Source organism: Scyliorhinus torazame, chromosome 20 (assembly GCF_047496885.1).
Source record: "Scyliorhinus torazame isolate Kashiwa2021f chromosome 20, sScyTor2.1, whole genome shotgun sequence".
Taxonomy (NCBI): Eukaryota; Metazoa; Chordata; class Chondrichthyes; order Carcharhiniformes; family Scyliorhinidae; genus Scyliorhinus; species Scyliorhinus torazame.
Window position 1 is genome coordinate 7,831,663 of NC_092726.1, and position 25,390 is coordinate 7,857,052.

The 25,390-nt window shown below is 51.8% G+C and overlaps 1 protein-coding gene across 2 annotated transcripts in view; it reads right to left on the reverse strand.

Moving 5' to 3' along the window:
- The window catches only part of LOC140396844 (lysyl oxidase homolog 2-like), a 77,469-nt gene that overhangs the window by 3,713 nt on the left and 48,366 nt on the right, over window positions 1–25,390 (reverse strand). For both annotated transcript variants that reach the window (XM_072485614.1, XM_072485615.1), the window contains exons 6-13: window positions 25,052–25,235; window positions 22,187–22,335; window positions 18,526–18,693; window positions 12,719–12,884; window positions 11,344–11,587; window positions 6,399–6,514; window positions 5,820–5,956; window positions 92–203 (exon numbers count right to left, since the gene is read on the reverse strand). In XM_072485614.1, coding sequence (XP_072341715.1) covers window positions 92–203; window positions 5,820–5,956; window positions 6,399–6,514; window positions 11,344–11,587; window positions 12,719–12,884; window positions 18,526–18,693; window positions 22,187–22,335; window positions 25,052–25,235 — 1,276 coding nt within the window. The remainder of the gene's footprint in view (window positions 1–91; window positions 204–5,819; window positions 5,957–6,398; window positions 6,515–11,343; window positions 11,588–12,718; window positions 12,885–18,525; window positions 18,694–22,186; window positions 22,336–25,051; window positions 25,236–25,390) is intronic.

Genomic DNA, 25,390 nt, shown 5'->3' on the forward strand with positions numbered 1-25,390 from the left:
AAGCAGAGTGTTTTGACATCCAATGGTTGAGGAGTGAGAGGCAGTGATTGATGGTTAACTCTTTGAAGAGTATCTTTTCTTTCTCACTCACCAACGTGACAATTGTAAACCCAGATGCGATGTCCGTCATATTTGCAGCGGCATTTCACAACATTATTGCTGTAGTCTGACTCCACCACCTCATAGTTCGGATTGATGATTACCTGCAGAGTGTACACACGCGGCCAGCAGGTTAATAACTGGGGCACATACATGACACAACGTTTCGACACAGTGAACCTGCAGAATGTACACACTGCCACGAAGCACACTGATGTCACCTGGGAGGGGATCCCAACTTGGAACACCGGCTCACGGGGCTGTAGAGTTTTAATCTGCTTTGCTGTGGAGGCGGCAAGTGAGACCCCAGTAAAAATAAACAGTCTGCCATCCTGTAACAATTATTAAAAGAATACTTCTTTAAAATTTCCAATTATGGGGCAATTTAGCGCGGCCAATCCACCTACCCTTGGGTTGTGGGGATGAGACCCACGCAGACACGGGGAGAATGTGCAAACTCCACAAGGACAGTGACCCAGAGCCGGGATCGAACCTGGGAGCTCAGCGCCGTGGGAATCATAGAATCTACCGTGCAGAAGGAGGCCACTCGGCCCATCGAGTCTGCACCGGCCCTCAGAAAGAGCACCTCATTTAAGTCCACACCTCCACCCTGTCCCCAGAACCCAGTAACCCCACCTGACATTTTTTGCCAATTGCCGCATTGCTGTCAGTGGGATCTCACTGTGCACAAATTTGATGTCACGCTTTTCCTCCATCGCAACACTGGCTGCAGTTCAAAAAGTACTTCCATTGGCAGGAAAGCCCTTTCGGATGTCGAGGTCATGGAAGGAGCTATAGAAATATGAATCTTTTCCTTACAGCTTAGCAGAGGGAGAGAAACAGAGAGGGAGAGGGAGAGACAGAGACACAGCGAGAGAGAGACAGAGAGACAGAGACAGAGACAGAGAGACAGAGACAGAGAGACAGAGACAGAGAGACAGAGACAGAGAGAGAGAGAGAGGGACAGAGACAGAGACAGAGAGAGAGAGAAACAGAGAGAGAGAGACAGAGAGAGAGACAGAGACAGAGAGACAGAGACAGAGAGAGAGAGACAGAGAGAGAGAGAGAGAGAGAGACAGAGAGAGAGAGGGACAGAGAGAGAGAGGGACAGAGACAGAGACAGAGAGAGAGAGAGAAACAGAGAGAGAGAGACAGAGAGAGAGAAACAAAGGGACCTCTGGCAAGACAAATATACACAAACAGGACTCGACTCTCTCGCAATGAAGATATTCACACGATTATTATCTAAACTGCTGTTCTAAACTCGTGACCAGGAGACACATAACAATAGAGGCCCCTTTGAATACTGTCCACTGCTGCCTCCAGGCAGGATCGTCACACGTCCATCCCCCCTATCTAAAATGTCTTCATTTAAGAGACATTTCATTTCTCAACCGCTATCTTTCTAGTTCCATCCTACTAAATTCAAAGACATGCATTAACAGAGAAGAATACCCCGGGAAACTTCCCACTGTTCCCAAAACTGTATTTTTCACTCGCGCTAAGCTTCTGCAATGGCCTTTCCCCTCCCGGCCACAGAAGGAATGAACTTACACGGTTCCAACAGCACTACTCCACCGGAATCACGGGATGAGCCGATCTGGGAATTTCTCCCGGAACGGCTGTGGTGCCTGTAAGTTGGTCTCTGCTGGCTTGCAGGCAACATAACTCTGAAAAAGCTGGAATGCCTGGACCAGGCTTGTGTAGAAACATACAGAGCAGGAGGAGGCCATTCGGCCCTTCGAGCCACTCATTGTGATCATGGCTGATTATCAAGTTCAACACCCTGATCCTGCCTTGTCCCCCACGACCCTTCCTCGCATCGCTCTGTTTGTGAGCTTATGAGCAGTTGCGGGGGCGTTCTTCCTCAGTCAACGTCTTCTCTTTGGATTGATACAGTCCTCGAGGTGTCACGCATACAGCGATCACCTTTACCTGCCCCCCCCCCCCCACCTGTGGTCCACGCACAGTCTCTGGGTTCCCTCCGGCTCAGGCACCATGATGATCTGGGCACTCCAATGACTGGAACTCAATTCAGTGCGCTCAGTCCTCAGCATGTCCTCAATGGCCTTCTGTGCCTGCGATAACCGAGCTGGCTTTCACCTGGATGGATGTTGTTTGATTGGAACCACATCCCCCAAATCTACGGCACGTGTTGCGAACCCCGTTTGACCGAGGTTATTCCCGCCAATACGTCTGTAGGACTGCAGTGACTCTTCCAGTTTGATCTGACTCTTTCTTGTAGAACATGGAACATACAGTGCAGAAGGAGGCCATTCGGCCCATCGAGTCTGCACCGACCCACGTAAGCTCTCGCTTCCACCCTATCCCCAGAACCCAATAACCCCTCCTAACCTTTTGGACACCAAGGGCAATTTATCATGGCCAATCCACCTACCCCGCACATCTTTGGGGTTGTGGGGGCGAAACCCACGCAAACACGGGGAGAATGTGCAAACTCCACACGGACAGTGACCCGGGGCAGAGATCGAACCTGGGACCTCGGCTCCGTGAGGCAGCAGGGCTAACCCACTGCACCACCGTGCTGCCCTAACCCTGCTTCATTACTAACAACACCATGCTGGTTTTCCGCTCCTCCAATCCAAGATCTTTTCAGACATGTTCGCATGACACACTCGGTTTGATTTGTGTCGATCTGGGGTGTCTCACCAGAGAGTCTCCCTCGCTCATTCCCCTTTTCAATGTCGCCCTGCCCACTGAATTGAGCTATCGGGGTGGGCTGGCACAGTGAACACGTCGAGCCCTCTCTCTCCGGGTGTCCGGATCAGCTCCGGCCTTTACACCCAGCTGGGCTGACCGTAAACGTGTTGATTTCCAGTCACTCTGCTGTGATTCAATCAACCTCTGCGAATTGAACACACGTGCCTCATTCTCAGTGTCTCTCTCATTGCCGTTCAGCTGGCTGAGAATTGGATCGGACAAGCCGATCCCACTGCCCTCGCCCTGGGCTCGCACCTCCACCCTCTTCTGTCCGAGTTTGTGTACCTCTGATTAAATCACTGCACAATCCAGGCGAACAATCACGGGCACAGTGGCTAGCACCGCCGTCTCTCAGCTCCAGGGATTCCCGGGTCTGATTCCGGCCCCAGGGGTCACTGTCTGTGCGGAGTCTGCACGCTCTCCCCGTGTCTGCGTGGGCTTCCTCCGGGGGCACCGGGTTCCTCCCACAGTCCAGAGATCTGCAGGTTCGATGGATTGGCCCCGATCAATTGCCCCGAGGTGGGGTTACAAGGACAGAGTGGGAGATTGGCCGAGGTTAGGGGGCTCTTTCAGAGGGTTGGTGCAGACCCGACGGGCACTGTAGCGATTCTATGATTCTAACTCCAGGGGGCAGTAACACTCTCGGTGGTAGGATTCTCCATCGGCCATTCAACTACAGTTGGCATCACTGCCATCTGGGATCCTGCGATATCATTCCCTGGAATGAATTGAATGCCTGCAATGGGCAAGATTTCCATCACACCTCCCACTCCTTCCCCTGTCTTTGAGCTGCTCTGTAAGCGCTTATTTTTAGGAGAGGAATTGCTGTCCTTCCTCCAAGAATAGTGTTGATCTGCACCGTTTCTTTTCACATCCTTTCTGGACAACAAATACCTTTACCCCACAGGGTTGGGGATTGACTCGGGCCTGTACCGTGTAACATTCGATAACTTGACCCCTTTGATCCTGTCCACACGGAAATATTTTACCCTGGCGCATACACCGCCCCCTGCTGGTCGCTCTGCCCGGTGCACGCTCGTTCCCTCCGAGTGAGGTGTTCCTTGGCTGTACAAATCCCACCTGCTTCTCCAGCCTCTGGTTTCACATTTCCAGTGATAAGATTTGTAACAGCCAGCGCCCGAGGGTTTAATCCCCGGCACAGTGATTTGGTGCGGCCCAGTTTATTGTCACGGCCTTACCCGTGTCCCTCACCCCCGTTCGGTTCCAGCTCTTAATTTCTGCCTGGCTGCTCCCAGTACTGGCTGATACACCCCTCATGTAGCTTTTCCTCACTGTCCCAAAGTCTGCTGATCTTTCCTCTGATCAGGACGCACAAACTTCACTGGCCTGTCAGGGTCGGCTCCAACCATCTCCCAGCAATCTCAATTGTTTAGCTCTTTCCTCGTTAGCACAACAGAACGTTTCAGCATCTCTCACATCGGATTTCGCTCGAGCTTGCACAGAACTGAAATGAAATGAAAATCGCTTGTTGTCACAAGGAGGCTTCAAATGAAGTTACTGTGAAAAGCCCCTAGTCGCCACGTTCCGGCGCCTGTTCGGGGAGGCTGGTACGGGAATTGAACCGTGCTGCTGGCCTGCCTTGGTCTGCTTTCAAAAGTCAGCGGTTTAGCCCTGTGCTAAACCAGCCCCGAACTGAACTATTCCCCACTGGGATCTCTTCTCAGACCTTCCTCTGCCGTCTGCTCCAACCTTTCCGTTGCTGCCGTCTGTGTGTGACGTTGGAAATCTCTCTCTTGTCTCTGCAACTTTCCCAATTCCCTTTTAAACTCCCTCTTTCCTCGTTCCCATTGAAACCCTCTCTCTCTTTTTTTCCCCGCATCTCCAACTCCTCAATTTCGATGTCTCTTTGCGAGGGAGCCTTCACGAATTCAAAGTCCCCACTTCCCGAGCTGCTGGGTCACGCTAACCCCGCTGGTAGGCTTAAATGAGTTGCTCGGCCGACAGTTATCTCAGCCTTCCGAGGGCGGCACCTGGGCGCAGTGGTTAGCACTGGGACCCGGCTTCGAATCCCGGCCCTGGGTCACTGTCCGTGTGGAGTTTGCACATTCTCCCGGTGTCTGCTTGGGTCTCACCCCCACAACCCAAAGATATAGGTGGATTGGCCGCGCTACATTGCCCCTTAATTGGAAATTAATAATCGGGTACTCTAAACTTGAAAAAAAAGAAATCTCAGCCTTCTGAGCTCCTGGAGGTTGGACCGGCATCAATTTGGTTCCAGGAAGACTTTTCAAACTTGCTACGGTTACATTGTCCACATCAGCAGCTTGATGGAGGGCCTTTTTCCTGCAGCCTTCTTACTTAATATAACCCGCTCTTACTTGGTCCTCACCCTCGTGACGTTCAAAGTGTCAAAGATTTCCTTCCAAACAAGAATTGAAGCCTTTTCAAGATCCCCTGAGAGCCCCCCATTGTCTGTCACGACACACGCTGATGTTATCTGCGAGGGGCTCCCAATTTGGAACACGGGTTGGCGAGCGTCTGGGGTTTGATTTCGGTCTTCACCGCACTGGGTTCCAACACTCGCTCGCACTTCGGGTCGGTTCCTCGATGATACCCATGGGGGTGATCGCAGCAGCCAGCACCACAGGCAATCACATGACAGCACCCGAACAGGCCATTCAGCCCTCCTGGCCGTTGCTGGTCCTCCATCTTCACTGGCCCCCTGACCACATCCTCACGTTTCTTCCTTCCACCTGGCTGTGTCCAGCTTCACCTGAAACACATCGGGGCTATCTGCTCTGGGAGTGCGATCCACACTCGGGGTGGGGACATTTCCACCAAATTCATTGGGTGACTTTCCTTGTAATGGTGGTCCCTCGTTCTGGCCTCCACCCCCTCCCTCCCTCGGGTGTAATCACCTTCTCTCCGTCCAACCCAGCAGGCCGGCACAGCCTTTCCCTCCTGGAGGCCCAATCTCCAAGAGGAGCCGAGCTCAGCCCTGGATCAGCTTGGGTCCGCTGGGAAAGGAATGTGCTTACCTGCAGGATGTACTCCCCTGGGGACACGTCGGTTATATCAATCCATTGGCAGTCGATGTCGTGTCGATAAGTGTCCCAGCAACTCGCTGTTATCCCCTGCTCCCCAAAGTTGGCGCACTGGAAGTTCTTCCTTTCCTCTGAAATGCAGATGTTCCTGTGTTAAACATTGAGATGTGAACAAAGAAGTCACCAAGCTGCATTCGTACACAGCGCCTTTCCCAGGCTCGGCTTCCCCCTTTCTCCTCCACCCCCAGACAGCCAAGGTGCAGCCCCTCCCAAGCCTTGACTCAGCGCCTTGCACCTCCTCCTCACACCCCAGCAGGTTTGTGGGTTCGAATCCCACCCCAGAATCTCGGCTCAATCGCCAGGTCACTGCTGAGGGAGGGAGTGCCGCAGTGTCAGAGGTGCCGGTTCAGGGAGGCACGCGGCTGTCTGTGGGAGCTTGCAGTGGGCACACTTCCCTTACCACCTCACCGAATACACATTGTGAAGGCTTGACTGGCCCATGCGCACATGGGGACAACCCGAGGTCACGAAAGGCACGGGATAAATGCAAGTCTTGGTGATGTACACCCTTACCCGAGTCACACGCCGTGTCCTCCAGGCAGAAACTCGCCTTGTGACCCTCAGCGACTCTTGATCCATTCAGCATCAGCAGATCATAATTTGTAAACACCTCCATGCTGTGGTAGTGCCTATAGGTTGGGCAGAGTAAAGACCAGTCAGGCATCTCGATCTGGGCCAGGCATCCTCCTTCAAATCCTCAATTTCCCCAACATCATGCCCTCCGGTGACCAAGGTGGGGCAGTGCCAAAGGGCAGATAGAGCTTTGGTTAAGGTGCGAGATTGGGGCAGCTATTCGTGAAAGGCAACGCTGTTCCCTGGCTGCAACCGCCACCAATTACTTGGGAACATTGGCTTCATTTTTCAGCCCTGGTAAAATCCCCTCCAGTCCCCCTCATGGATGGATCGACACGGTTCTTCAATCATCCCAGAACCTTCTCCTCCACAAACCCCCGTGTGACTCCAATCCAAGTACTCCAGAAATGTTCACTGTTCAAGAATCTTCCTGTGGCAAACGCTGAAAGTTTATCTCGCCTGTGAAACTCGAGGGAGACCTTGCTCCACCTCACCGCTCACCCTGGACCGATTGCGGAGGCTGGACCAACACTTCAGCTGCACAGACACACCGCCATTCAGGGGACAGGACTGGCCATTCGTATCCAACTGGGATTGACGCTCCACACCAGGGTCCTCCCTCCCACCCCGCCAACATCTCGATTCCCGTCTCACTCATTGAGCGACTCCTCCAGTGCTTTGCGGAGGAACGGTGGCATGGTCTTGAGATGCCGAGTGTCAGGAAGAGCATTAAAGTGAGGCTCTCCGGTTGCCCAATACAGCAGACAAGTTTGCCCACATGTCACCAGTCACCTCCTGGAGCTGCGTGTCGTCTCGAAGCCTGAACGGCTCCGGTACTCAATAGCAGGGCAGATCTCCCCGATGTCTGGCACCAATATTTAATCCTCGGCCTACGTCACCCAAAACACATCAGCTGGTCATAATCGCATGACTGCTTCTGGGGTCTTGCTGGGCACAAACTGGTTGCTGCTGTTGTGGGAAAATCAACCACTTCCGGAGTCAGACTTGCTGTGTCCAATCAGTGCAGTTTATTGTCACACGAAGCTTCGGGAGAAAGCGTACGTACCCCGCGGTACGGTAGCCAGCCTTTCTCGTGGTTTGAATGGCAGTCATTCATTTTATACTTTGGGTTCACAATGAGCCCAGATACAAAACAATTATCACTTTGTTATCTTTAAACATTTTATAGATTGTACATCGCTATTTGTAAGCGTTTTGCCATTTACACATGGTTATAGTTAAAGAGGTTTAACAGGTTACAGGTAGCAGCAGGAAAGCAGTATCGATTGTCCCTTTGTTTTAGGAAATGGCCCAAGACATTTGTATTAGCATATCATTGTGTACACCTTGGCTGAAGTCAGCGTTATTCAAGTGGTGTCCCGCATTTAGGTATTTCTTAATCTTCCTGTCTGGCTCCCTTTGTCCCGGATCTGTTCCTATCTGTCCCACTGGCACCCCGCCGGGCTCCAGGCATCAGTTATGTCTGCTTTATCCTCTGTGTCTCCATCTTCTGCGCCAAGTGCCCTTCTGAACCATTTCCCACTTCACTGCGTCCCCCGCCTCGCTGCCGTGGCGGGTGCGCGGCAACCATGCAGGTTGCAGTCTGGAGCTATGGCTGGGGATGGTAGAGGCCCCGGATGGCTGATCAGATACCCCTCTCATTCCAACCATGGCTGTGGGCTGGAAGGATCTGCAGGTTGATACTGCAAGAGTCCTTCCCTTGTTCCCGTTTCTTTTGTTATTTTGGTCGGTGCACCATTAATCAGGATGTGCCTTGAAGCAGAAGATTCAATGTTGAAACAGTCTGCACACCAAGGGCACTGTGTTCCCAGGTTTCGCCTTTGAGAGAGGAGATGCCAGACTCCTCAGCACCGAGTGGAGTTGAAGAACCAAATTTCGGGGAGTTAGCTGGCAACCAGTGGGTCGGCCAGGAACAGTGTTCTGCCTGACAACATTCAAGTGATTGTTTCCTGCGCGATGCTATTTGGGAGAAGCATTCAGACCTTGGAAGTAAAAGGAATGTGCTCTCCCCGTCTCTCAGGCAGGGGTGGCACAGTGGTTAGCACTGCTGTCTCACAGCTTAAGTTGGGTGATCTTTCAGAGGATCGGCGCAGACTCGATGGGCTGAATGGCCTCCTTCTGCACTGTAGCAATTCTATGGTTCTAACCTCGAATGTTCTGAATGCAGCGAGTTCCGGGCACGACCTTCGCTGTCAAGCTGATTTTTATTTTCCCAATTAAGGTATTTTGTGGTGTAATGCGGGCCAGTTGTGAGCAGACGTCCCTGTCAATGAAAGCTCCTCCTTTCTGGAGAGTAGCAGCAACAGTTCCACCTGGTGGCAGTAGCCGGTCATCTCAGGGCTAAACCACTGTGCCAGACTCTGACTCACCTGACACCTGGCCGGGGACGGAGCACTTTACAGACGCTTTTAATTCCCCGTGTGCGGTCAGCTCCCCTCTGAAACCGACACACGCCCAGGGGACTGCCTGTGATGCATTCCCACTGATCCATGTAAATATTCACCTGCAGTCTCTGACCAACACCCCCCCTGCTAACATTGACGGATTGTCACGTGTACTGAAGTACAGTGAAAAGCACTTTTCTGCGGCCGAGGGATATTAGATTGAAGGCTCCGGAGAGACGCTGGATGCAGGCGCGGCACACCATTGCTCCCGCCGCTTCGCTTGTTTTCTCCTGGAGCAGGGAGTTAGCTTGTCGCCAGAGGCAACAGCTCGATGGGCAAATCAGCCTGCCTGCCGTGGGCTTTTGGAAGGACGGGCAGGTTGGCGTCAGAAACACACCTTGCGTGCGTGTCTCGGAGTGAGATCTGAGCCTGCTGTTTTGGGCTCGGAGGTCGAGGTGCTACCGACTGCAACACAAGGCCTCTCCGCCATCTACCCTACCCACACTGGCACATTTAAAATGCCCCCCCCCCCCCCCCCGTCTGCACCAAGGTTGGCGTGATGGTCTGATAGACCAGGCAGAGCACGTCAGCAACAGGTACCACTCACAATCTCAGCATATCAGTAATTGTCGCTTCTCTCATGTCAGAGACACGGCAGCCAATTTGCTCACAGCAAGCTCCCACCAACAACAGACAGACCGGTGACCAGGTCACGTGTTTCTTCAAGACGGACAAGCCCAGGAAACTGGGAAATCGTGTCCAGGGGTCAGTCAAAGCCACCCGACAAGAAGACATGAGCGATGGAGGATGAAATGGAAGCGATAGGACTGAACGAAGGGTCCTAGCCGTTCAATCGGCTGGGTTAGTGAATAAATATTCTGATGATGTGGCTCGGGTGGACCCACATGTGGCTCCAATTGGCCCTTGATTCTATTTCACACCACCCGACCTCAGCATGACCCGATCGGTACGGATATCTGTGCTCATGTCACTTTTGCAGATAACATTTCAGTTAACAACCTTTGATTTACGCGGTAATCTTTTCAGTTGCTAAGTAGCCAGGAGGAAGAGGGAGCAAAGGGCGGGGGGGGGGGGGGGGGGGGGGGGGCGGGGGGGAGAGGGCGGGCGGGAGGCTCAAGTGGCAATTGGCAGCTTATTGCAGGGGCACATGGATCAGGAAACTTGCGGTTTTAGAGCAGTGGTCTCCACTCCTCCTTCTCCACTTTGAGAGCCACGAGTTCAGTCAGCTGGGCAGTGAATCCACGCGTAAAGATATCACGGGTTCACGGTCATCTGTCCATGTCGGAGTCGCCACCGCACATTCTTCATCCCGTGTTCACATTGAGGACACGCCCCTCGTGCCGTGTGGCACGACCCTCGTGCCGTGTGGCACGACCCTCGTGCCGTGTGGCACGACCCTCGTGCCGTGTGGCACGACCCTCGTGCCGTGTGGCACGACCCTCGTGCCGTGTGGCACGACCCTCGTGTTGAATATGATCGATTTCGAACAGGTTTAGCAACTCAAGGCGAGCATCCATGAGGTGCTGTGAGACAGCAGCAGCAGGGTGATCCACAGTCGAATTGCCCGATCTGTTTGCTACATCTCACAATGGGAGGTACCTTCCACATGAAGACACAATTTTGTCTCCACGAGGGCTGTGCAGTGGTCACTCCTCTGGTTATGGTCAAGGACCTGTTGCATCTGCAACACATAGACTGAGGACGACAAAGACACGTCGGTTTTTCCCTCTTGTTGGTTCCCTCACTACCTGTCGCAGACGCAGTCCAGCCGCTACGTCCTTTCGGTCCTGGCCAGCTCAATCTGTGGTGGTACTACCGAGCCACTCTCGGTGATGGACACTGAATTCCCCCACCCAGAGTATATCCTGCGCCCTTGCCACCTTCAAGTGCTTCCTCCAACTGGTGTTCAACATGGAGGAGTACTGATACATCAGCTGATTGTGATACATGGTAATCAGCAGGAGGTTTCCTTGCCCATGCTTAACCTGAAGCCACGAGGCTTCATGGGGTCCAGAGTCAATGTTGAGGACTCCGAGGGCACCTCCCTCCCGACTGTATACCACTGTGCAGCCCCCTCTGCTGGGTCTGCCCTGCCGGTGAGACAGGACATACCCAGGAATGGTGATCATGGTGTCTGGGATATTGTCTGGAAGGTATGATTCTGTGAGTATGACTAGGTCAGGCTGTTGCTCTCCCAAGGTTGGCACAAGCCCCCAGACGTTAGGAAGGAGGATGTTGCATGGCTGGGTTTGCCTTTGTCATTTTCGCTGCGTACGTCCGGTTTCATTCTTCCTTGAATTTTCTGCCGTGGTTTGATGCAAGGGAGTCGCTTGCTTGCTAAGTCATTTCCGAGGGCATTTAACAGACAACCACATGGAGTGAGAGTGTGAAGAGGCCAATGGGTCTATCATGCCTGTCCTGGAGTGGGGCAGAGGGTAGAGTGATGAGGAAATAGGTACCTGTGACACTCGTGCCAGACCCAGTCCTGACGTCCGGCTTTGGGTCTGAAGTCCGCTTCTCCGTTGTTGTGGATTTGAGAGGAGAATCTCAACAGCCGACGATAGTTTGTCAGGGGCGCCAACCCGATGGCGGAGCTGCTCAAGCAGTTCTCCTCCATGGCACACGCAAGCATGGACAGTGGCCGGTTCTCCAGATAGGACGTCTCCTCCACCACCCGGGGGTTCAGAACCAGGTCAGAAGCAGCTGGAAACAAAAAAAAAAAAAAAACACAGGAGGGTTAAAGTTCAGAAAATTCTCCCAACCGTGGCAGGTTTGATCGGTTTCCAATAGCTCAGGAATATCTGAGGGAATTCAGGTCCCATCACACAGGCTGGGCTCCCAGAGTGTCCTGGTCAATGAGGGCACTCAGTCAACAGCCAGCTCATTTTGGTTGCGAGATTGCTCAGAATGAACACTTCTCCAGTACTTTACAGTGAATGGTAGAACCCTCAAGGGTATTGACAGTCAGAGAGATCTAGGAGTACAGGTCCACAGGTCACTGAAAGGGGCAACACAGGTGGAGAAAGTAGTCAAGAAGGCATGCTTGCCTTCATTGGCCGGGGCATTGAGTATAAGAATTGGCAAGTCATGTTGCAGCTGTATAGACCCTTAGTTAGGCCACACTTGGAGCATAGTGTTCAATTCTGGTCGCCACACTACCAGAAGGATGTGGAGGCTTTAGAGAGGGTGCAGAAGAGATTTACCAGAATGTTGCCTGGAATGGAGGGCATTAGCTAGGAGGAGCGGTTGAATAAACTCGGTTTGTCCTCACTGGAACGAAGGAGGTTGAGGGGAGACCTGATAGAGGTCTACAAAATTATGAGGGGCATAGACAGAGTGGATAGTCAGAGGCTTTTCCCCGGGGTAGAGGGGTCAATTACTCGGGGGCATAGGTTTAAGGTGAGAGGGGCAAGGTTTAGAGTAGATGTACGAGGCAAGTTTTTTACGCAGAGGGTAGTGGGTGCCTGGAACTCGCTACCGGAGGAGGTGGTGGAAGCAGGGACGATAGTGACATTTAAGGGGCATCTTGACAAATACATGAATAGGATGAGAATAGAGGGATACGGACCCAGGAAGTGTAGAAGATTGTAGTTTAGTCGGGCAGCATGGTCAACACGGGCTTGGAGGGCCGAAGGGCCTGTTCCTGCGCTGAACGTTTCTTTGTTCTGCTGAGACTGTGAGAGGTGCTCTCTCGCAGGGAGGGAGATTGAGAGAGGTGCTCTCTCGCAGGGAGGGAGATTGTGAGAGGTGCTCTCTCGCAGGGAGGGAGGTTGCGGCATCGGCACCTCAGTGGGAAGGGAAGAGTCCATTCAGCTGAAATTGGAAGGGACTTACCGTCGGTACAGGAGATCCCCGCAGCAAATTGCCCGCCTCTGTTGGGGCAGTCCAGCTCCTCGCCATGGTGAAGACACTGGAAGACGGACATCTCTGTGCCGGAACATTTGACACCACTCATCACCACCTCATCAGCGCGCCGGTCACCATCCCAGAACCAAGTCTCCTGACAGGGAAAATCCCAAAACAGCAGTCAAAGGGAAGCACCGCTCAGCTGGGCCGAGCAGAGGGAAAATCATCCAGGAATATCCTCACAATCTCGGAAAATACTTTCCTCAAATTCCCATCCCTCCACCTCATCTTGGAGGAACAGCATTAACATTTGCTCCACGTCGGAATCCAGATGTTCCTTCTGACTGCCCTCATTCCCTCCCTCCCTCCTTCTGCTCCCTCATTCCCTCCCTCCTTCTGTTCACTCATTCCCTCCCTCCTTCTGCTCCCTCATTCTCTCCATTCTTCTGCCCCCTCATTCCCTCCCTCCTTCTGCTCCCTCATTCCCTCCCTCCTTCTGCTCCCTCATTCCCACCCTCCTTCTGACTGCCCTCATTCCCTCCCTCCTTCTGACTGCCCTCATTCCCTCCCTCCTAGTGCTCCCTCATTCCCTCCCTCCTTCTGCTCCCTCCTTCTGCTCCCTCAATCCCTCCCTCTTTGTTTCCTCATTCCCTCCCTCCCTCCTTCTGCTCTCTCATTCCCTCCCTCCTTCTGTTCCCTCATTCCCTTCCTCCTTCTGCTCCCACACTCCCTCCCTCCTTCTGCTCCCGCACTCACTCCCTCCTTCTGCTCTCTTTCCCTCCTCCTTCCCTCCCTCCCTCTGCTCCCTCCCTCTTTCAGTTTCCTCATTCCCTCCCTCCTTCTGACTGCCCTCATTCCCTCCCTCCTGCTCCCTCACTCCCTCCCTCCTTCTGCTCCCTCACTCCCTCCCTCCTTCTGCTCCCCCATTCCCACCCTCCTGCTCCCTCATTCCCTCCCTCCTTCTGCTCCCTCACTCCCTTCCTCCTTCTGCTCCCTCACTCCCTCCCTCCTTCTGCCTCCTCATTCCCTCCCTCCTTCTGCTCCCTCATTCCCTCCCTCCTTCTGCTCTGTCATTCCCTCCCTCCTTCTGCTCCCTCATTCCCTCCCTCCTTCTGCTCCCTCACTCCCTCCCTCCTTCTGCTCCCTCACTCCCTCCCTCCTTCTGCTCCCTCACTCCCTCTGCTCCCTCACTCCCTCCCTCCTTCTGCTCCCTCACTCCCTCCCTCCTTCTGCTCCCTCACTCCCTCCCTCCTTCTGCTCCCTCACTCCCTCCCTCCTTCTGCTCCCTCACTCCCTCCCTCCTTCTGCTCCCTCACTCCCTCCCTCCTTCTGCTCCCTCACTCCCTCCCTCCTTCTGACTGCCCTCATCCCCTCCCTCCTTCTGCTCCCTCATTCCCTCTCTCCTTCTGACTGCCCTCATTCCCTCCCTCCTTCTGACTGCCCTCATTCTGTCCCTCCTTCTGACTGCCCTCATTCCCTCCCTCCTTCTGACTGCCCTCATTCCGTCCCTCCTTCTGACTGCCCTCATTCCCTCCCTCCTTCTGCTCCCTCATTCCCACATCTCACCCATCCCATTCTCCATTGCTTCTCTCTTACCTGTGTTATGCTCCTCGTGCTCAATGTGGGAGTTCAGGGACTCGGCCGATGCCCGACTCCTTTATGTGCGGGAGGTGTGTCCAGCTGCAGCTCCTGTTAGACCGTATGACGGCTCTGGAGCTGCGGATGGACTCACTTTGGAGCATCCGCAATGCTGAGGAGGTCATGGATAACACGTTCAGTGAGTTGGTCACACCGCAGATTAGGGTTGATGAGGGAGACAGGGAATGGGTGACCAAAAGGCAGAGAAAGAGCAGGAAGGCAGTGCAGGTGTCCCCTGCGCTCATCTCCCTCCAAAACCGGTATACCGTTTTGGATACTGTTGGGGGAGATGACTCACCAGGGGAAGGCAGTAGTAGCCAGGCTCATGGCACCGTGGCTGGCTCTGCTGCAGAGAAGGGCGGGAAAAAGTCTGGCAGGGCTATAGTCATAGGGGATTCAATCGTAAGGGGAGTAGACAGGTGTTTCTGTGGTCGAAAACGAGATTCCCAAATGGTATGTTGCCTCCCGGGTACACGGGTCAGGGATGTCTCAGGTCGGCTGCTGGACATACTGAAGGGGGAGGGTGAACAGCCAGTTGTCATGGTGCATATAGGCACCAACGATATAGGTAAAAAACGGGATGAGGTCCTACAATCAGAATTTAGGGAGTTAGGAGATAAGTTCAAAAGTAGGACCTCAAAAGGTAGTAATCTCAGGATTGCTACCAGTGCCACGAGACAGTCAGAGTAAAAATTCAAGAATAGTCAGAATGAATACGTGGCTTGAGAGATGGTGCAGGAGGGAGGAGTTCAAATTTTTTGGGCATTAGAACCGGTTCTGGGGGCGGTGGGTCCATTACAAATTGGATGGTCTACACCTGGGCAGGACTGGAACCAATGTCCTAGGGGCTGCTTTTTCTCACACTGTTGGGGAGGTTTTAAACTAATGTGGCGGGGGATGGGAACCAGATTAGGAAGTTAGAGGCAGCAACTAAAGCCAGTAAGGTACTAGATAATAAACTCAATGTGACTAAGGGGAAGAGTAGACAGGGAAGAGAGATGAACGCAAAGGGACAGGTGGTCTGAGGTGCATTTGTTTCAATGCGAGAAGTGTAGCAGGTAAGGCAGATGAACTTAGGGCTTGGATTAGTACCTGGGAATATGATGTTATTGGTATTACTGAGACTTGGTTGAGGGAAGGGCAAGACTGGCAACTAAATATCCCAGGGTATAGATGCTTCAGGAGGAATAGAGAGGGAGGTAAAAGGGGTGGAGGAGTTGCATTACTGGTCAGAGATGGTATCACAGCTGTGATGAAGGACGGCACGATGGAGGATTCGAGCACTGAGACAATATGGGTAGAGCTAAGAAATAGGAAGGGTGCAGTAACATTGTTGGGACTTTACTACAGGTCTCCCATAAGCGAGCATGAAGTAGAGGTACAAATATGTAGACAGATTATAGAAAAATGTTGGAGCAATAGGGTAATCGTGATGGGAGATTTTAACTTCCCCAACATTGAATGGGACTCATGTCGTGTTGGAGGCGTAGATGGAGCAGAATTTGTAAGGAGCATCCAGGAGAGTTTTTTAGCGCAGTATGTAAATAGTCCAACTCGGGAAGGGGCCATACTGGACCTGGTATTAGGGAATGATCCCGGCCAGGTGGTTGAAGTTTCAGTCGGTGATTACTTTGGGAATAGCGATCACAATTCCGTAAGTTTTAGAATACTCATGGACAAAGACGAGAGTGATCCTAAAGGAAGAGTGCTAAATTGGAGAAAGGCCAAGAATAACAAAATTCGGCAGGAGCTAGGGAATGTGGATTGGGAGCAGCTGTTTAAGGGTAAATTTGAAATGTGGGAGTGTTTTAAGGAAAGGTTGATTAGAGTGCAGGACAGACATGTCCCTGTGAAAATGAGGGATAGAAATGGCAAGATTCGGGAACCATGGATGACGGGTGGAATTGTGAGACTAGCTAAGATGAAAAAGGAAGCATACATAAGATCTAGGCGACTTAAAACTGATGAAGCTTTGGAGGAATATCGGGAAAGTAGGACCAAAGAGGCTAAAAGGGGTCATGAAATATCTTTGGCAAACAGGGTTAAAGAAAATCCCAAAGCCTTTTATTCGTATATAAGGAGAAAGAGGGTAACTAGAGAAAGGATTGGCCCGCTCAAAGACAAAAGAGGGAATTTATGCGTGGAGTCAGAGGAAATGGGTGAGATTCTTAATGAGGACTTTGCATCGGTATTCACCAAGGAGAGGGACATGACGGATGTTGAGGCTAGGGATGGATGTTTAAATACTCTAGGTCAAGTCGACATAAGGGGGAAGTTTTGGGTATTCTAAAAGGCATTAAGGTGGACAAGTCCCGAGGTCCGGATGGGATCTATCCCAGGTTAGTGAGGGAAGCGAGGGACGAAATAGCTGGGGCCTTAACATGTATCTTTGCAGCATCTTTGAGCACGGGTGAAGTCCCAGAGGACTGGAGAATTGCTAATGTTGTCCCTTTGTTTAAGAAGGGTAGCAGAGATAATATAGACCTGTGAGCTTGACGTCAGTGGTAGGCAAACTGTTGGAAAAGATACTGAGGGATAGATCTATTCACATTTGGAAGAAAATGGACTTAGTGATAGGCAGCATGGTTTTGTGCAGGGAAGGTCATGTCTTACAAACCTAATAGAATTCTTTGAGGAAGTGACAAAGTTAATTGATGAGGGAAGGGCTGTAGATGTCATATACATGGACTTCAGTAAGGCGTTTGATAAAGTTTCCCAAGGCAGGTTGATGGAAAAAGTGAAGTCGTATGGGGTTCAGGGTGTACTAGCTAGATGGATAAAGAACTGGCTGGGCAACAGGAGACAGAGAGTAGTGGTGGAAGGGAGTGTCTCAAAATGGAGAAAGGTGACTAGTGGTGTTCCACAGGGATCCGTGCTCGGACCACTGTTGTTTGTGATATACATAAATGATCTGGACGAAGGTATAGGTGTCTGATTAGCAAGTCTGCAGATGATACTAAGATTGGTGGAGTTGCAGATAGCGAGACGGACTGTCAGAGAATACAGCAAAATATAGATAGATTGGAGAGTTGGGCAGAGAAATGGCAGATGGAGTTCAATCCAGGCAAATGCGAGGTGATGCATTTTGGAAGATCTAATTCAAGAGCGGACTATTCGGTCAATGGAAGAGTCCTGGGGAAAATTGATGTACAGAGGGATCTGGGAGTTCCGGTCCATTGTACCCTGAAGGTGGCAACGCAGATCGATAGAGTGGTCAAGAAGGCATACAGCATGCTTGCCTTCATCGGACTGGGTATTGAGTCCAAGAGTCGGCAGGTCATGTTACAGTTGTATAGGACTTTGGTTAGGCCACATTTGGAATACTGCGTGCAGTTCTGGTCGCCACATTACCAGAAGGATGCGGATGCTTTAGAGAGAGTGCAGAGGAGGTTCACCAGGATGTTGCCTGGTATGGAGGGTGCTAGCTATGAAGAAAGGTTGAGTAGATTAGGATTGTTTTCATTGGAAAGGCGGAGGTTGAGGGGGGACCTGATTGAGGTCTACAAAATTATGAGAGGTATGGACAGGGTGGATAGCAACAAGCTTTTTCCAAGAGTGGGAGTGTCAATTACAAGGGGTCACGATTTCACGGTGAGAGGGGGAAAGTTTAAGGGAGATGTGCGTGGAAAGGTTTTTTTTACAGAGGGTGGTGGGTGCCTGGAACGCTTTGCCAGCGGAGGTGGTAGAGGCGGGCACGATAGCATCATTTAAGATGCATCTAGACAGATATATGAACGGGTGGGGAAGAGAGGGAAGTAGATCCTTGGAAAATAGGCGACAGGTTTAGATAAAGGATCTGGATCGGCGCAGGCTGGGAGGGCTGAAGGGCCTGTTCCTGTGCTGTAATTTTCTTTGTTCTACCTGTACCTCAGGGTCGAATCGCGAGAAGAAAGTTGGCTCCAGAATAAAAGTTAAATCTTCCTGGAACTAATACTCGTATCGTGTGCTGAAACATTTGGAAGGGGGGTGCAGACTTCTGCTCGAAATTGCAAGAGTGTTCAGACCCAGGTTTGATACACCTGGGACAGAGCTTGAATACCTGAGCGCGTGCGTGTGCGCGCAAACCCGATTCTGTGGCTGGCTGCTCCATCTCACGGTTCTGTGACAATATAATCAGTTAGGGCGCCGCTCATGGGAAGGAACGTGATGACATTTACCTGAACCGCATGGTCAGCAAAGCCCAGGCCCAGCTGCCGGCACAACACCATAGCCTCCGTGATGCCCCAGTTGCTGTTGCAGATTGTGCCCCACCTCAGGGTGCCGTTCTTCTTGGCAAGCACCTCCACACGGCCTTCAAATGGCGTGCGCCCTCCAGCCAGGCGGATCTGTAGAGAGGCCGGTTCGACAACACAAGACAGAGCTTGAGACAGCACCCGGCCATCGTCGTGAACATTTCCCATGCCGTCATTTCACCCACACATACCGGGCAAGACCGGTCTCGTGCGTGCGTTCCTCGAGAAGGTGGTGGGTGAGCTGCCTTCTTGAGCCGCCGCAGTCCCAGAGGTGTAGGTACACACATGGTGCTGTTAGGGAGGGCGTACCAGGGACAGTGAAGGAACAGCCGATACGTGTCCACGTTGGGATGGTGAGTGACTGGGATGGGGGCCTGAAGGTGATGCTAGCCTGTGACACTGCTCTGCTTCAAGGTGGAGAGGCTTGGGAGAAAGCTGCTCCGCATTCTCGGGCATATCAAAATCCATCCACAATAGAGCTATTTAACCACTGCTCGGGTTCACTCTCAACTCTAACCCCGATCCCCCCACCACAGCCTGGAATTTATTCTTTAGTCTTTTGTGGGATGTGGGTATTGTAGACTGTGCCCTTGAACTCAGTGGTCAATTAGGAGTCAGCCACGTTGCTGTGGGTCTGGAGTCACGTGTCGGCCAGACCAGGTAAGGACGGCAGATTTCCTCCCCTAAAGGACATTGGTGAACCAGATGGGTTTATAACGACAATCCATGATCGACGAGCAGCTTTATATTCCAGATTCATTGATTGAATTTGCATTCCATCAGCTGCCGTGGTGGGATTTGAGCCCAGAGCGCGAGTCTGGGCCTCTGGAACCCCCGTCCAGTGACAGCACCACCACACCACAGTCTAACCTTGACCGAAGGCCGACAGAAAATACACAGGAGCAGTGAGCCGATGATCAAACCCTCCCTCCGCCATGAACAGTCATGGAGTCAAAATGCAAACTGACCAATTGAGGCAGGGTTTGGGACGAAAGAATCAAATTGGAAAGGTTGGCATTGGGGGGAGCGTGTTGCAGAGGATAGGGAGAAGGTGGTTGAATGCTCTGCCAGCGATATTCGATCATAGAATCCTTACAGTACAGGAGGAGGCCATTCTGCTCATCGAGTCTGTACCGACCCTCAGAACATTTGGACACCGAGGGGCAATTTAGCGCGGCCAATCCACCTAACCTGCACGTCTTTGGGTTGTGGGGGCAGACACGGGGAGAATGCGCAAACTTAATGTTGCTGGGCGAATGATCCAGCAGACTGGGCTGTTGAACGACAGTGGCAGCAAGGGGTGTTACAATTCAGTCTGTCTTCGTGCCCAGAAAGATTTCAGAGTGTCGTAAAAACCCATCTGATTCACCAACCTCTCTCGGGGGAGGAAATGGGCCATCCCTCCACGGTGCGGGTTCAGACCCACAGCAATGTGCATCACAGAGGAACACAGGCACAGGAGAAGGCCTTTCAGCCCCTCGAGCCTGTCCCACCACTGAATGAGATCATGGCTGCTCTGTGACCCAATTCCACGTACCTGGCCCGCATCCCTTAATATCTCTGCTTAACAAAAAACAGATTTTAAATTAACAATTGTTCCAGCTTCAGCTGCTGTTTGAGGGCCAGAATTCCAAACCTCCACCACCCTGTGATTGAAGAATTTCTTCCCAACATCTCTCCTGAATGGTCCATCCCTAATTTTTAGACTATGCCCCTTAGTTTTATAATCTCCAACCAGTGGAAATAATTTACCGTGATCCACCGTGTCTCTCCCTGTTAATATCTTTAAAAAAAATAAATTTAGAGTACCCAATTCATTTTTTCCCAATTAAGGGGCAACTTAGCGTGGCCAATCCACCTACCCGGCACATCTTTGGGTTGTGGGGGTGAAACCCACGCAGACACAGGGAGAATGTGCAAACTCCACATGGACAGTGACCCAGAGCCGGGATCGAACCTGGGACCTGGGCGCCGTGAGGCAGCAGGGCTAATCACTGCGCCACCGTGCTGCCCCCTCTCCCGGTTAATATCTTGAAAGCTTCGACCCGATCACCCCTTAACCTTCTAAATTCTAGCGAAAACAGGTCTACTTTCATCTCTCCTCGTAACGGAATTCCTGAAGCCGAGGTTTCACTTCTGTAAATCTACGTCGCACTCCCTCCAGGGACAAAATATCCTTCCCAAGGTGCGGTGCCCAGAACTGTTCCCACTCCAAGTGGGATCTATCCAGGGGTTTGTATAGCTGCAGCATAACCCATGTCTGTGTATTCCAATCCTCCAGATATAAAGGCTCGCATTCCAATTTTTGAAATTTTTTCAGGACTTGTTCCTGGCATTTTAAGGATCCATGCTCCTGAACGCCCCACCCTCCCCACCCCCAAAATCTCTTTGTACCTATCCTCTTGCCGTTCAGAAACGGTAGCACGGCAAGGAAGGTGGGACCCGTGAGGGAGGTAACTGGTCTTTGCACTTTGTTTATCGTCGTTGGTATATGGTTTACTGTTGCTGCGATAAAATCACAAATGCCGTAACAAAATATTTTACCAAAAACAAATGAAATGGTGGCACGGTAGTTAGCACTGTTGCTTCACAGCTCCAGGGTCCCAGGTTCGATTCCGGCTTGGGTCACTGTCTGTGCGGAGTCTGCACATCCTCCCCGTGTGTGCGTGGGTTTCCTCCGGGTGCTCCGGTTTCCTCCCACAGTCCAAAGATGTGCAGGCTGGGTAGATTGGCCACGCTAAATTGCCCCTTAGTGTCCAAAAAGGTTGGGTGGGGTTACGGGGATAGGGTGGGGGCGTGGGCTTAAGTGGAGTGCTCTTTCCAAGGGCTGGTGCAGACTCGATGGGCCGAATGGCCTCCTTCGGCGCTGTAAATTCTATGATTCTATGAAAGTAAACGCGTAACTTCCCCAGTGAAATGGCCCAGCTACACACTGGGTGTGTCACATTGACCTGTGTGGCCTTCTCCTTCAATCAGTGCTTCATGATTGAGTGAGGTTACCGAAGAGTCGGGCGGCACGGTGACGCAGTGGTTAGCACTGCTGCCTCACGGCGCCGAGGTCCCAGGTTCGATCCCGGCTCTGGGTCACTGTCCGTGTGGAGTTTGCACATTCTCCCAGTGTTTGCGAGGGTTTCGCCCCCACGACCCAAAGATGTGCAGGGTAGGTGGATTGGCCGCGCTGAATTGCCCCTTAATTGGGAAAAAATTAATTGGGTCCTCTAAATTTAGAAAAGAAACAAGGTTACCCAAGTGCACATCTTCGGCTCCGTCATTGCGAGACGAATCCAAGGTGACCACCAACACATTATCCTGGCCTTTCCCACTCAGCCGGGACACACGGAATGATGGACAGGGAGACACAAGGGCACGTTAGTTTCCAGTTCAGCGGCGTGGACTCCAAGCTCTTGAGCTCTCTCTCTGAACCTTTCTCCCTCTTTCCACATTGAAACTACTCCTTCAAACCTGCCACTTGGATGGTCGGCTGTTTTCCAACACTCTTGCGAAACACTTTGGGCCGTTCCGCCATGTTGAACACAAGTTGCTGGAGCGGATCAGAATGGTTGGAGGGCAGGCTTTAATAACTCACCTGTTTCCCAAAGCCCATGTCAGGAATGTTACAACGCACGGCAGCATCTTCGTCATGGTTACACAAGTTGTCCTGGTTAAACTTGCAGTCAACAATGGACCTCTCGAAGCCCGTGCACGACACCTGATTCATGTGGGTCAAGCCAATTCCTGTCAGAGGGTGCAAGCGAGGGATTAGGGATCAGTAAGACAGACTGTGGCCTGCAGACATTGCAGCAAAACCCACTCATTACAGACGATACCCGTTTGCATCCTGCCCACCAATCCACTGGGGATCTACGTCAAGTAGATGTATTTCCAGCAGGTGTTTGAGGAGGTGTCACATCAAAGGTTACTGCGGAAGATAAAAGCTGCTGGTGTTGGGGGGGTACATACTGACACGGATAGAAGATTGGTTAGCTAACAGGGGAGAGAGAGTCAGCTTCAATGGGTGTTTATCTGGTTGGCAGGATGTGATGATTGGTGTGTCACAGGAATCAGAGCTGGGACCTCACCTCTTCCCAATTTATAGAAATGATTTGGACGAAGGGACTGAACGTACGGTTGCTCAATTTGCCGACGACACAAAGATAGGAAAGTAAATTGTGAAGAGGACATAAGGAGGCTGCAAAGGGACATCAACAGGTTAAGAGAGTGGGTATAGATCTGGAAAATGGAGGATAATGGGGGCAAATGTGAGATTGTCCACTTTGGCAGGAAGAATGAAAAAAGCTCTGGCACGGCGGCACAGTGGTTAGCACTGTTGCTTCACATTGCCAGGGTCCCGGGTTCGATTCCCGGCTTGGGTCACTGTCTGTGCGGAGTCTGCACATCCTCCCCGTGTGTGCGTGGGTTTCCTCCGGGTACTCCGGTTTCCTTCCATGTGGATGTCGAGAAGATGTTCCCTCTTGTGGGACAATCTAGAGTTAGTGGTGGCAGCGTAACAGTGGTTGTGTCACTGGACTTGTAACCCACAGACCCCCCAGGGCAAGATCTGGGGACCTGCATTCGAATCGCGCCACAGCCAATGGCAAAATTGGAATTTGATAAAAAGACTGAATTTTTTTTTTTAAGTCTAATGTCAACCATGAAACTATTGCTGATTGTTGTAAGAACCCATCCGGTTCACCAATGTCCTTTCGGGAAGGAAATCTGCCGACCTTACCCGGTCTGGGCACACATGACACCAGACCCACAGCAATGTGGCTGATTCTGAAATGCCCTCTGAAATGTCGGGCAATTAAGAATGGGCAATAAATGCTGGCCCAGCCAACGATGCCCATATTTCGTAAAATGTATTTTTAGAAAACCTATTTAAGACAGAGATGAGGGACAACCTTTTTCTCTCCGAGGGGGGTGACTCTCTGGAACTCTCTTCCTCAAAAGGCAGTGGAAGCAGAGACTTCGAATATTAAAAAAAATAAATTTAAAGTCGCCAATTTATTTATTTTTCCAACTGTCATGTGAGAGTACCTTTAAGAAATGGGTGTTGAAGAAATGTACCTTTAAGAAATGGGTGTTTATTACTGCAGTGATGTCAGAGAGTGGGTGGAGCTGGGCTGTCTGTCAGCTTTTTTACTTTCATTTTTGGCTGTTCGCTGCAGGGTGTGTTTTAGTTTCGTTTTCAGTGTTGGAGCTGAAGCCAGACAGAGCAGGTGTACTGCTGTTCTCTCTGCCATCAAAAGACTATCTCTTGATCATTTGGTGAATTCAGAATTATAAATATTCTCAGTAGTGAATGTAAACCTGATGTGCTTCTGTTAAAAGGTGTTTCTTCTGTCTTCTGGATGTTGTTTGGGAGGTTATTAAGCATTACTTAGTGTTGTATTCTTTGGGGGTTGTATTTGAATTGATGGTTGCTAAGATGTTCACTGTATGTTTTAAAAAGGTTAACTTGAGTTCATAGAAGAAACATTGTTTTGCTTTAAAAAATACTTTTCCATTTCTGCTGTCCCACACCTGGAGAGTGGGCCGTGTGCTCCCCATACCACAATCGAGTAAAAGTTGTGGGTCAGGTGAACTCCATGCGACACTTTGTGGTTCTCTAAACCCTGGCCCATAACACACTTGAGGGGCAATATGGCGTGGCCAATCCACCTACCCTGCACATCTTTGAATGGCGTAGCAGGCTCGAGGGGCCGGGTGGCCAGGTCCTGCTTCTAATTGGTGTGTTGGAGCTTACTTTAACAGTCTGCCATGACCACGCCCGGAATGGGTAAGAGAAGGGGGAAGGCACACTACTCCTGTCTCAGCACTGAAGACACAGGGAAACCTGGATGACAGGTTGCAGTGAAGTTACAGATACACTTCAACCCAACATTATACATGGACACAAACGCTGTTGTGTCCGCAACAAATCGATGGAGCTGGCACTCCTGGTCAGGAAGGAATTTCCTCTTCTTGTTTCTGGACTCCTGCTCGGTTTCCCCCTCTCCCAGGGGAAGACGGGAGGAGGCAGGGAGGAAGAGGGAATCCCGAGGGGCACACTGCGTCGTCACAGTGGCAGTCTGTCACGTGGGACATTTACTCGGCTCCCCTTTCAGACGTGTGGTCGTGTGGGAAAGCCGACAGCTCCAACCTGTGCACAGCGACAATGGGGAGGGAGCTTTGCGGCGGAGGAGTCCAGGAAGAATTCTCCTGATCTGCTTCAAAACAATGCCGCCAAATCGCTAACAAACTGGCCGCTGTATTTCCCACATCGCCACATGGTCACTGCTCTTTGGAAAAGGAGGTGACTGTCCGTACGGCCGGCAGTCGTGTTTCTCAGTGTAAATCTCAGGGTTGCCCGGTGATTGTCTGGGGGTTGGGGGGGGGGGGGGGGGGGGGATGAGTGACGGGGCGGGGGAAGGGGTCAGGGGCAGGGGAAAGGGTGTGATGACTGCCTCACCTTTCCCCATGCTCGCTCCAGTCAAAGCTTCCGTGGCCGTGCCGTACCCCAGTTCCCGACAGACCACGCCGGCCGCCTGGAGGCTCCAGCGATCATCGCACACTGTTCCCCACTGGCCGTTCTTCATCACCTCCACTCTGCCCTCTCCGATCTTGGGCCCTCCCCGGAGGCGCACCGACGGTCTCTGCGGAACACAAGCACAGCGCGTTGAGGCGTGACAGGGTGCGCCCGTGCGGTCCCTGCTATCGCTCACTCACAGACTGGGAAACGCAACAAAATATTGCAACAAATACCACTGAAGGCACCCACGGACTGCTTCTCAAAGCTGGCAGAGAGATA